The sequence below is a fragment of the Bos grunniens genome, chromosome 11 (genome assembly GCF_055505025.1).
Source record: "Bos grunniens cultivar Pamir isolate PY7600 chromosome 11, Bosgru_T2T1.0, whole genome shotgun sequence".
Lineage (NCBI taxonomy): Eukaryota > Metazoa > Chordata > Mammalia > Artiodactyla > Bovidae > Bos > Bos grunniens.
In genome coordinates, this window is record NC_141175.1 from 103,966,035 (window position 1) to 103,978,881 (window position 12,847).

Consider the following 12,847-nt stretch of genomic DNA (forward strand, 5'->3'; position numbering starts at 1 on the left):
AGAGAATCGAAGAAAGACTCTCTGATAGGGCCATAACTCCTACAGCAAAGGCAGTCCATGTCCCTGCACATTTGGTGCCTCCAGGGTCCCTGCAAGCCAAGCAGCTGCACCACCTTCATGTTCAACTCTCACCGGGGCAGAGCTGCCACAGACAAAAAAAAGGCTTGCGTCTATGCATGCAGGGTTGCTTCAGTCGTGTCCAACTCTTTGTGGCCCTGTAGACTGCGGCCTGCCAGGCTTCTCTGTCAGGGGGTTCTCCAGGCAATACAGGAAGTATTGGCCAATACTGGTTGCCATACCCTTCTGTTGCTGCTGCTAAGTCACTTCAGTTGTGTCCGACTCTGTGCAACCCCATAGATGGCAGCCCACTAGGCTCCTCTGTCCCTCGGATTCTCCAGGCAAGAATACTGAGGTGGGTTGCCATTTCCTTCTCCAATGCATGAAACTGAAAAGTGAAAGTGAAGTCGCTCAGTCGTGCCCGACTCTTAGCGACCCCATGGACTGCAGCCTACCAGGCTCTTCCGTCCTTGGGATTTTCCAGGCAAGAGTACTGGAGTGGGGTGCCATTGCCTTCTCTGCCATACCCTTCTAGAGCATTATATTTCCTGCTGTCCTAGCCATCAACTCCCCTGAGTACCTGGTGCTGCCAGAACCCCTTCGACCCAAGCAGCTGCACCACCTTCACACCTGGCCCTCACAGGGGCAAACCCAAGTGCTCCAGGGCATCCTCAAGAGCAAACCCCAGGGGACGACCCACATGCAGAAGTGGAAATAAAACCACAATTGAAACCCAGAGGCAGTGTGGCTAAGGAAGAAGACCTCAAACCTTCCCATCAGCTGTATAAGCTTCAGATTAAATCCACACGATCAACTAGGCAGACTCTGTGTCTATGGAATATATAAAAGAACACTGAGAGATTTCACAAAATAAAATGCACCAGTTCTGATAGCCGTGGACATTGGAGGCAAGAACACATAGAAGTAAGACAAGATTAGAATCTAAGCCGCCCCCACAACAGGTCCAGAGATCAGCACAGTGTTGGAGGGCCTCCTTGGGAGGTAAGGTGGGCTGTGACTCCTAGTGAAGGAAAGGACTCTGAGAGCAGTGACTCAAGAAAAACATCTATTATTCCTATGTTTTGACTTGTTCTGTAGATTCTTTGGATTTTTTTTTCCCCTTTTCCCCTCCTCTGTTGTAGTTGTCAAGTTTATTGGCACTATGAAATCTAATTCAGCTTTTGAGCTTTTTCTTTTCTCTTTTTCTCAGCCACATTTTTTTATTGTTGTTATAAACCTCTGCCTCTACATTGGGCTTTTGCAGTTCTGTGGAGTTTTCCTTGTTTTTTTTTCCTTTTTCTCTCTTTTTAGCTTTAATTAATTTTTCTACATTTATTCCTTTGTTTGCTTTTCCTACTGTTACTTTCCCCTTGCAGTTAATCTTTAATGTATATAAATCTTCTTTATCTACCTCTATTTAACCTTGCACATCTATTCTTTGTTTCTTTTCTTTCTTTCCTTTCCTCTCAATATATTTGTTAGTTTTATTTTCTTTGCTTTATTCCCCAATTGGCACTTTGCTTTAGTTTTATTTTCCAGTTTGTGCTTTAGTAAGTTTTGCTCTTAACTAGTAGATATAATTTTTGGCTTCCTTTATTCACCAGATCAACCTATTGTACTTTATTTTTGTTGGACTCTTGATTTTGATTATGTGTGTATATGCATATGTATATATTCAGTCACACTTTTTTATATTCAGTCACACACATATAATTTTTGATTTTGTTTGTTTAACAGGTCAATCTACTGTACTTTGTTTTAATTGGACTGTTTTGACTTTGCTTATGGGTGCATATGTGTATGTGTATATTCCATTATTTTAATTATTATTTACCTGATTTTGTAACTTCCATTTGTCTGGGGTTCATCTTTGGTTTCTCACTTTGGGGTATCTGTTTTAAGCTCACTTAATGCCATAACAAATCACTTGTGAAATCTTCATTTCTAACCAGAGATCAAGCCCTGAGCCTTTGGAGTGGGAGCACTGACTCCAAGACCCTAGAATACCTGAGTACTAACACTAGGGAGAATCAAATAGTGAGAACTCACACAAAGGAAACCACTTGAGTACAAGACCCAGCATCACCCAACCCCCAGTAGCACCCTGTGCAGAACACCTCATCTAAACAACAAACAATAAAAATACAAACCCAATCATCAGCAGACAGGATTACCACCTCATTCAGCCTTGCGCAACAGAGGACAAACACACACACACACACACAAACTCAGCATAAATCTCACCCTATTTGAAGCTTACACAAACCACTGGACCAACCTTAGGAGGCCAAAAACCAAAAGGAAGAAAGAATTCAACCCTGAAGCCTGGGAAAAGGTGACCTCAAACACAATAAGTTAAAAAAAATTATGAAAAGGCAGATAAATACTACACAAATGAAGGAACAAACTAGAAAAACAGAAGTCCAAATAAATGAAGAGGAAATATGCAAACTCCCTGAAAAAGAATTCAGAATAATGATAGTAAAGATGATCAAAAATCTTGAAAACAAAATGGAGAAAATACATGAATCAATTAACAAAGACCTAGAAGAATTAAAGAATAAACATACAGAGACATACAACACAATTACTGAAATTAAAAATACTCTGGAAAGAATCAATAGCATATTGATAGAATATCTGAATAGAATATCTGAAGCAGAAGAACGAATCAGTGAGCTAGAAGATAAAATGGTGGAAATAATTTCTGAAGAGCAGAATAAACTCTGGGACAATATCAAATGCACCAACATTCAAATTATAGGGGTCCCAGAAGAAGAAGAGAAAAAGAAAGGGTATGAGAAAATTTTTGAAGAGATTATAGTTGAAAATTTCCCCAACATGGAAAAGGGAATAGTCTATCAAGTCCAAGAGGCATGAAGAGTCCCATACAGAATAAACCCAAGGAGAAACACACCAAGACACATACTAATCAAACTAACAGAATAAACACAAAGAAAGAATCTTAAAAGCAGCAAGGGAAAAGCAACAAGTAACATACAAGGGAAACCCCATACGTTTAACAGCTGATCTTTCAGCAGAAACTCAGCAGGCCAGAAGGGAATGGCAGGATATATTTAAAGTACTGAAAGGGAAAAATCTACAACCAAGATTACTGTACCTGGTAAGGATCTCATTCAAAATTGATGGAGAAATAAAAAGCTTTTCAGACAAGCAAAAGTTACGAAAAGTTAAGAGAATTCAGTACCACCAAACCAGCTTTACGACAAGTGTTAAAGGGACTTATATAGTCAAGAAATACAAGAGAAGTAAAAAGATCTACAAAATCAACTTCAAACAATTAAGAAAATGGCAATAGGAATGTATATATCAATAATTACTTTAAATGTAAATGGATTAAATGCTCCAACCAGAAAACACAGACTGGCTGAATGGATACAAAAACAAGACCCATATATATGCTGTCTACAAGAAACCCACTTCAGACCTAAAGACACATATAGGCTGAAAGTGAGAGGATGGAAAAATATATTCCATGCAAATGGGAAGCAAAGAAAGCTGGAGTAGCAATCCTTATATCAGACAAAACAGAGCTTAATATAAAGAATACTACAAGAGATAAGGAAGGATAGTTCAATTTACTTCAGTCACTCAGTTGTGTCCCACTCTTTGAGACCCCACAGACTGCAGCACGCCAGTCCTCCTTGTCCATCACCAACTCCTGGAGTTTACCCAAACTCATATCCATTGAGTTGGTGATGCCATCCAACCCTCTCATCCTCTGTCATCCCCTTCTCCTCCTGCCTTCAATCTTTCCCAGCATCAGGGTCTTTTCAAATGAGTCAGCGCTTCACATCAGGTGGCCAAAGTATTGGAGTTTCAGCTTCAACATAAGCTTCCAATGAACACTCAGGACTCATTTCCTTTAGGATGGACTCGTTGGATCTCCTTGCAGCCCAAGGGATTCTCAAGAGTCTTCTCCAACACCACAGTTGTAGCATCAATTATTCGGCACTCAGCTTTCTTTATAGTCCAACTCTCACATCCATACATGACTACTGGAAAAACCATAGCCTTGACTAGACAGACCTTTGTTGGCACTACATAATGATCAAGGGATCAATCCAAGAGGAAGACATAATAATTGTAAATATCTATGCATCCAACATAGGAGTATCTCAATACATAAGACAAACACTAACAGACATAAAAGGAGAAATTGACAGTAACACAATAATAGTAGAAGACTTTAATTAGGAGACTTTAATTAACAGAAAATTAATAAGGAAACACAAGTCTTAAATGATACATTAGATGAGATGGATCTCACTGATATCTTTAGGACATTCCATCCAAATGCACAAGAATACACTTTCTTCTCAAGTGTACATGGAACATTCTCCAGGATAGACCACATCTTGGATCACAAATCAAACCTGAGTAAATTTAAGAAAACTGAAATTGTATCAAGCATCTTCTCTGACCACAACACTATGAGACTAGATATCATTTATAAGAAAAAATCTGTAAGAAACACAAACACATGGAGATTAAACAATACATTTCTAAATAACCAACAGGTTACTGAAGAAATCAAAAGGGAAATCAGAAAATTTCTAGAAACAAATGACAATGAAAACACGATAACTCAAAACCTATGGGGTGCAGCAAAAGCAGTTCTAAGAGGGAAGTTTATAGCAATACAATCCTACCTCAAGAAACAAGAAAAACATTGAATAGAAGACCTAATTTTACACCTAAAACAACTAGAAAAAGAAGAACAAAAAAATTCCAAAATTAGTAGAAGGAAAGAAATCATAAAGATCTGAGCAGAAATAAATAAAAAAAAATGAAAGAAACAATAGTAAAGATTAATAAAACTAAAAGCTGATTCTTTGAGAAGATAAACAAAATTGACAAACCTTTAGCCAAACTCATCAAGGAAAAAAGAAAGAATCAAATCAACAAAATTAGAAATGAAAATGGAGAGGTTACAACAGACAATGGGGTGACCCCCCCATGTCGCACGTTGGCAAGGCTGGCAAAATTACAGGGTATCTCTGAAGAGGGCACCCTGGGGCAAGCACATCTCACTCTGTTGAAGGGGATCCATGACCCTGTCACTCTACTGTCTGGAGGGGACCATAACCAAGAAAGAAAAGTTGTCATGTCAGGCAGCTTTCTGGACTTGGAGTTGTGTTAATGAATAAGTGATGACCTGCTGATCAGAAAAAAAAAAAAAGAGAGAGAGAGACTATTATGAACAACTATATGGCAATAAAATGGATAACCTGGAAGAAATGGACAGATTCTTTGAAAAGTTCAATCTTTTAAGATTGAACTAGGAAGAAATAGAAATAATGAACAACCCAATTATAAGCACTGAAATTGAAGCTGTGATCAAAAATCTCTCAGAAAACAAAAACCCAGGACTAGATGGCTTCACAGGAGAATTCCATCAAACATTTAGAGAAGAGCTATTGCCTATCCTTCTAAAACTTTTTCAAAACTCTTTCAAAAAATTGCAGAGGAAGGAACACTTCCAAACTCATTCTACGAAGCCACTATCACACTGATACCAAAACCAGACAAAGACAACACACAAAAAAAGAAAACTATAGGCCAATATCACTAATGAACATAGATGCAAAAATCCTCAACAAAATTTTAGCAAACAGAATTCAGCAACACATCAAAAAGCTCATACACCATGATCAAGCTTGGTTTATTCCAGGGATGTAAGGATTCTTCAATATACGGAAATCAATCAATGTGATACACCACATTAACAAATTGAAAGATAAAAACCATATGATAATCTCAATAGATGCAGAAAAAGCCTTTGACTAAATTCAGCACCCATTTATGATTAAACTTTTAAATGCACATTAAAAAATGTGATACTAAAGCTAGTATCAGAAAATTACTAGAGCTAATCAGTGAATTTAGCAAAGTTGCAGGATACAAAATCAATACATAGAAATCACTTGCATTTCTATATACTGACAATGAAAATACAGAAAGAAATTAAGGAATCAATCCTATTCACCATTGCAACAAAAAGAAGTATCCAGGAATAAATTTACGTAAGGAGACAAAAGAACGGTACACAGAAAATTGTAAGACACTAATGAAAGAAATCAAAGGTGACATAAACAGATGGAGAGAACATATTCCATGTTCCTGGGTAGGGAGAATCAATATTGTGAAAATGACTATATTAACAAACACAATCTACAGATTCAATGTGATCCCTATCCAATTACCAATGACATTTTTCACAGAACTAGAACAAAAAATTTCACAATTCATATGGAAACACAAAAGACCTGAATAGCCAAAGTGGTCTTGAGAAAGAAGAATGGAGTGGAGGAAACAAACTCCCTGACTTTAGATTATACTACAAAGCTACAGTCATCAAGACAGTATGGTACTGGCACAAAAACAGAAATATAGACCAATGGAACAAGATAGAAAGCTCAGAAATAAACCCATACACCTATGGGTACCTAATTTTTGACAAAGGAGGCAAGAATATAAAATGGGGCACACAGCCTCTTCAATAAATGGTGCTGGGAAAACTGGACAGCTACATGTAAAAGAATGAAATTAGAACACTCCCTAACACCAAACACAAAGATAAACTCAAAATGGATTAAAGACCTAAATGCAAGACCAGAAACTATAAAACTCTTAGAGAAAAACATAGGCAGAACACTTGATTACATAAATCAAAGCAAGATCTTCTATGACCCACCTACTAGAGTAATGGAAATAAAAACAAAAGTAAACAGGTGGGATCTGATTAAACATAAAAGCTTTTGCACAGCAAAAGAAACTATAAGCAAGGTGAAAAGACAACCCTCAGAATGGGAGAAAACAATAGCAAATGAGACAACTGACAAAGGATTAATTTCCAAAATATACAAGCAGCTCATACAACTCAATACCAGCAAAATAAACAACCCAATCAAAAAGTGGGGAAAAGACCCAAGCAGACATTTCTCCAAAGAAGACACACAAATGGCTAACAAACACATGAAAAGATGCTCAACATCGCTCATTATTAGAGAAATGCAAATCAAAACTACAATGAGATATCACCTCACATCAGTCAGAATGGCCATCATCAAAAACTCTACAAACAATAAATGCTGGAGAGGGTATGGAGAAAAGGGTGGCTCAGATGGTAAAGCATCTGCCTGCAATGCAGGAGACCCAGGTTTGATCCCTGGGTCAGGAAGATCCCCTGGAGAAGGAAATGGCAATCCACTCCAGCACTCTTGCCTGGAAAATTCTATGGATGGAGGAGCCTGGTGGGCTACAGTCCATGGGGTCGCAAAGAGTCGGACATGACTGAGCAACTTCACTTTCTTCTTTCTTTCCTGCACTGTCAGTGGGAATGTAAATTGATATAGCCACTATGGAAGAAGGTATGGAGATTTCTTAAAAAACTAGGAATAAAACCACATGACCCAGAAATCCCACTCCTAGGCATATACCCTGAGGAAACCAAAATTGAAAGACACATGTATCCCATTGTTCATTGCAGCACTATTTACACTATTTACAAGAGATGAATGGATAAATAAGTTGTGGTACCTATACACAATGGAATATTACTCAGCCATAAAAAGGAATCCCTTTGAGTCAGTTCTAATGAGGTGGATGAACCTAGAACCTATTATAGTGAAGTCAGAAAGAGAAAGATAAATATTGTATTCTAATGGATATATACAGAATCTAGAAAAATGGAACTGAAGAATTTATTCACAGGGCAGCAATGGAGAAACAGACAGAGAGAATAGACTTGTGGACATGGGGAGAGGGGAGGAGAGGGTGAGATATAACATGGAAACTTACATTACCATATGTAAAATAGATGGCCAAGGGGAATTTGCTGTATGGCTCAGGAAACTCAGACAGGGGCTCTGTGTCAACCTGGAGGGGTAGGATGGGGAGGGCGATGGGAGAGGGCTTCAGGAGGGAGGGGATATACGTATGCTGCTGCTGCTGCTAAGTCGCTTTAGTCGTGTCCGACTCTGTGCGACCCCGTAGACGGCAGCCCACCAGGCTCCCCCGTCCCTGGGATTCTCCAGGCAAGAACACTGGAGTGGGTTGCCATTTCCTTCTCCAATGCATGAAAGTGAAAAGTGAAAGTGAAGTCGCTCAGTCGTGTCCGACTCCTAGCGACCCCATGGACCGCAGCCCACCAGGCTCCTCCGTCCATGGGATTTTCCAGGCAAGAGTACTGGAGTGGGGTGCCATTGCCTTCTCCAATTACTGAAGTCCAAGCACCCTAGAGCCCATTCTCTGCAGCAAGAGAAGCCACTGCAATGAGAAGTCCATGCACTGCAACAAAGAGTAGCCCCCACTTGCCGCAAACAGAGAAAGCCCACATGTAGCAACGAAGACTGAGTGCAACCAAAAAAAAAAAAAATAAAATAAAGAAGTAAATGATCCAAAGTGGTAATAAATATTAAGGCTGCTAGATAATAAATTTTCTTTTTAGAAGGTCTGTTTTACTAGTAACAATAATTGCTAATACTTATGGAAGACTTTCAATACTAACTACTTTAAATGTTCATTTTCTCATAACAAGCCTATTAATACTCTTATCTTACAGATTAAAAAAAAAAAAAAAACGTACGGTTTAGAGAGAGTCACTGACCAAGATCACATGGGGATTAGGTGGCAGATCTGAGACTAGATGCTGGTCTGGCTCATATCAAAGTCCAGGCTTTTAATCACTCTGTGATACTTCTGCTTAGTTTTATTTTCCAGTTAAAACATGTATTGTTTAAAAAATAAGGTCAGAGTAAAATCAAATGCCATTTCCTTTCTACTGAAAGAGGTGCTGAGACCTTCAGTGGGTTGGCTGTAAGTCTTAGAAATCAGTGTGTTGAGAAGTGGAGGAGAGGGATGGCCAACACAGAGATGTCAAGGGCTCGGACAAGAGGGGAGGGAGCAAACACAGACCCCACCACGGTACGCACCTCTTCGAGTGCTTTGCTTACATAATTCTCCTTCTTGACAGCCTCTTGGAGCTCCATGGCCTGCTGCACGTACATTTTCCCAGCTAGGATTTCATTCTCCAGCATGGACAGCTCCTTCAACGAAATGGGCCAATTCAACCTTTCTAATGCCTCATTCAAAGCTGCCTTGTTTTCTAAGTACCGCATTGGTTTGTTTGCATCTAACCTAGAGAAGGGAGAAGAAAGAGAAAAGTAATGTGATCATAACAGAAAACATATGGAAAGATGGTTTTTCAGTCAACCCTCCCCTGAGAAACATCTGTCGGAGCAGATGTCAGGTGTTGACAGAATTGCAGCCACGCCTTCTTGTCCACTGGGGCTTTGGTAGTTTGCACAAGTTAAAAATAATCATCTCTGAGTCATGGAAGGCCCTTTTCCCCATTATTTAATTTGATGGTCTGATTTTATAGAAGTTTGTTACACGAGTTGTTTTTTTTTTTTTCCAACAATTTTTTTTCAGCATGTTTGAAACCCATTCCTTTCTTCTTAGGTCTAACATTTGGCAGAAGCAAAAGCAAGTTTCAAAGAGATTTCACACAGCTATGTCTAGCAGTGACTCTGGAAAACAAGTAAACACTAAACCCAAATATTTGTCTCAGTGCAATAATTCTTCTAATAGCTCATTTTAGCTACCTTTATCTCCTGTCCTCTTGTAAGCCTAAATAGGCCTATATTTTCCGGTTTCACTGATTTGGTTCACAAAGAACAGAAGCCAAACTTTCTATCAGCTGATGAACAGGCTGCATGATTCCAGGGAAAGCCAGTGGGGTGTGGAGGGCCCAAGTTCTAAATTCTATTTCCAGTCCCAGCTACTTCTGAGTCAGATATTCATGGAAGGAGGTACAGAGAGGGCGATGGATAGATTGAGTGAGGGAGATATGGGGAAGAACATTTCATAATTATCATTCTCTTGTTGCTGAAGGTTGTCACGTCTTTTTATTTTTTTAAGTGTGTGTTGTGTGTGTTGGAAGAGCACACTGTAAACCCAGCACAATCACAGGACTCAATTCACAGATAAACTTGTCTCCAGAAGACAGCAAAAATCCTTATTAAAAATCTAAATGGGAGTGATGTCAGGAAAATAGTAAAATGAGAAACCCCAGGCCTCATTACCCCACAGAAATGCCGACAATAATATGTGGACAAACTGCCTTTGTGAGAATTCCAAGAAGCCAGTTAAAAGGTACCAGCTCGGAGAAGGAAATGGCAACCCACTCCAGTATTCTTGCCTGGAAAAGTCCATGGACAGAGGAGCCTGGCAGGCTGCAGTCCATGGGGTTACATGACTGAGCATGTGTGCATGAGGGTGGAGGGTCACGGGTTGGTAGCAATAAACTGGTAGAACTAAAAAAAAAAAAAAAAAAAAAAGGTGCCAGCTCTCCAGGTGTTCAAAGCCAAGAAGAATGGGCACTGAAGTGTGTATTGGGAACATTTGTTGCACTTTGCCTGGCCTAGCCCCTCCCCTTTCTTGGCACGTGTGGAGCAACTCAGAGGAAATCAAATCCTGGCTTCTCCGAAAGAGAAGAGTGGAACATGTATGCAACATTTTCGCCTTCTGTGGGGCGGCTTGAGAGACTAGCTTTTGTCTCACTTGACTCAGAGTGCCAATAAAAATGGCAGCATACTTTGCATGCCAGGTTACTGGCAGCTGAGAGCAAAGGCAAGTTTCATGGCTGGTTACAGCACCAGAGAGACTGCAGTACCCAAAGAAAGACACCAGGGGGAGGAAAAGACTACCCGCTCCTGAGAAAAGACAGGGGCAAATCTCTTTGACTGGGAAATTACACACACACACACATACCACACCACCACCACCACCACCACCACTCCTAGAGAAGAAATACCCTCAGAAAAGTTGTGAGAGGTTCCCAGAATCTCTAGTCAGAATGATTGGTGAAGGTCTTCCCCTATAAGAAGTCATCTATAAAGACTGGGACAAGTGTCTGCCTTTCCAAATGTCCAGATCTTGCCTAAAAGTACTAAGGAATAAAGAGAAATAGAGAAGAGTGGCCTAATCAAAGGAACAAAATAAATCTCCAGAAATCTACACTAAAGAAAAGAGCTATGAATTACCTGACAGAGAATTGAAAATAACTGTCTTAAAAATGCTCATTGAGCTCAAAGAGAATACAGACAACTAAATGGAATCAGGAAAATGATGGATGAACATATTAAGAATATCAACAAAGACACAGAAACTATAAAAAGAACCAAACTGAAATTCTGTATCTGAGGAATACAATAACTGAAAAATTCACTGAGTGAGTGAGTGAGTGAAGTCGCTCAGTCGTGTCTGATTCTTTGCGACCCCGTGGACTATAGCCCATCAGGCTCTTCCGCCTATGGGATTCTCCAGGCAAGACTACTGGAGTGGGTTGCCATTCCCTTCTCCAGGGGATTTTCCCAACCCAGGGATCGAACCCAGGTCTCCTGCATTGCAGGCAGACGCTTTAACCTCTGAGCCACCAGGGAAACCCGAAAAATTCACTAGAGAGCTTCAAAAGGTGACTTCGTAAATCAGAAAAAAAAAAAATCAGAAAATTATGACTATTTTAAGTCATAAATTGTTACAAGAGACAAAGAAGGACATTCAGTTCAGTTCAGTCACTCAGTCATGTCTGACTCTGTGACCTATGGACTGCAGCACACCAGGCCTCCCTGTCCATCACCAACTCATGGAGCCTACTCAAACTTATGTCCATCAAGTCGGTGATGCCATCCAACCATCTCATCCTCTGTCGTCCCTTTCTCCTCCCACCCTCAATCTTTCCCAGCATCAGGGTCTTTTCCAATGAGTCAGTTCTTCCCATCAGGTGGCCAAAGTATTGGAGTTTCAGCTTCAGCATCAGTCCTTCCAATGAATATTTAGGACTGATTTCCTTTAGGATGGACTGGTTGGATCTCCTTGCAGTATAAGGGACCCTCAGGAGTCTTCTCCAACACCACAGTTCAAAAGCATCAATTCTTTGGCACCCAACTTTCTTTATGGTCCAACTCTCACATCCATACATGAGTACCGGAAAAACCATAGCTTTGACTAGACAGACCTTTGTAGGCAAAGTAATGTCTGCTTTTTAATATGCTCTCTAGGTTGATCATAGCTTTTCTTCCAAGGAGCAAGCATCTTTTAATTTCATGGCTGCAGTCACCATCTACAGTGATTTTGGAGCCCCCAAAATAAAGTCTCTCACTGTTTCTACTGTTTCCTCATCTATTTGCCATGAAGTGATGGGACGAGATGCCATGATCTCAGTTTTCTGAATGTTGAGTTTTAAGCCACCTTTTCCACTCTCTTCTTTCACTTTCATGAAGAGGCTCTTTAGTTTTCTTCACTTTCTGACATAAGCATGGTGTCATCTGTGTATCTGAGGTTATTGGTATTTCTCCTGGCAATCTCGATTTCAACTTGTGCTTCATTTAGCCTGGCATTTCTCATGATGTACTCTGCATATAAGTTAAATAAGCAGGGTGACAATATACAGCTTTGACATACTCCTTTCCTGATTTGGAACCAGTCTGTTGTTCCATGTCCAGTTCTAACTGTTGCTTCTTTACCTGCATACAGATTTTTCAGGAGGCAGGTCAGGAGGTCTGGTATTCCCATCTCTTTAAAAATTTTCCACACTTTGTTGTGATCCACACAGTCAAAGGTTTTGGCGTAGTCAATAAAGCAGAAATAGATGTTTTTCTGGAACTCTCTCTCTTTTTCGATGATCCAATGGATGTTGACAATTTGATCTCTGGTTCCTCTACCTTTTCCAAATCCAGCTTGAACATCTGGAAGTTCATGGTTC

The 12,847-nt window shown here is 39.9% G+C and overlaps 1 protein-coding gene across 7 annotated transcripts in view; it reads right to left on the reverse strand.

Annotated features, from left to right (window-relative positions):
* VWA3B (von Willebrand factor A domain containing 3B) overlaps nucleotides 1–12,847 on the reverse strand; it is a 169,877-nt gene that overhangs the window by 32,675 nt on the left and 124,355 nt on the right. For all 7 annotated transcript variants that reach the window (XM_086328085.1, XM_086328083.1, XM_086328081.1 and 4 more), the window contains one exon: nucleotides 9,015–9,219. In XM_086328085.1, the coding sequence (XP_086184211.1) occupies nucleotides 9,015–9,219 (205 nt within the window). The remainder of the gene's footprint in view (nucleotides 1–9,014; nucleotides 9,220–12,847) is intronic.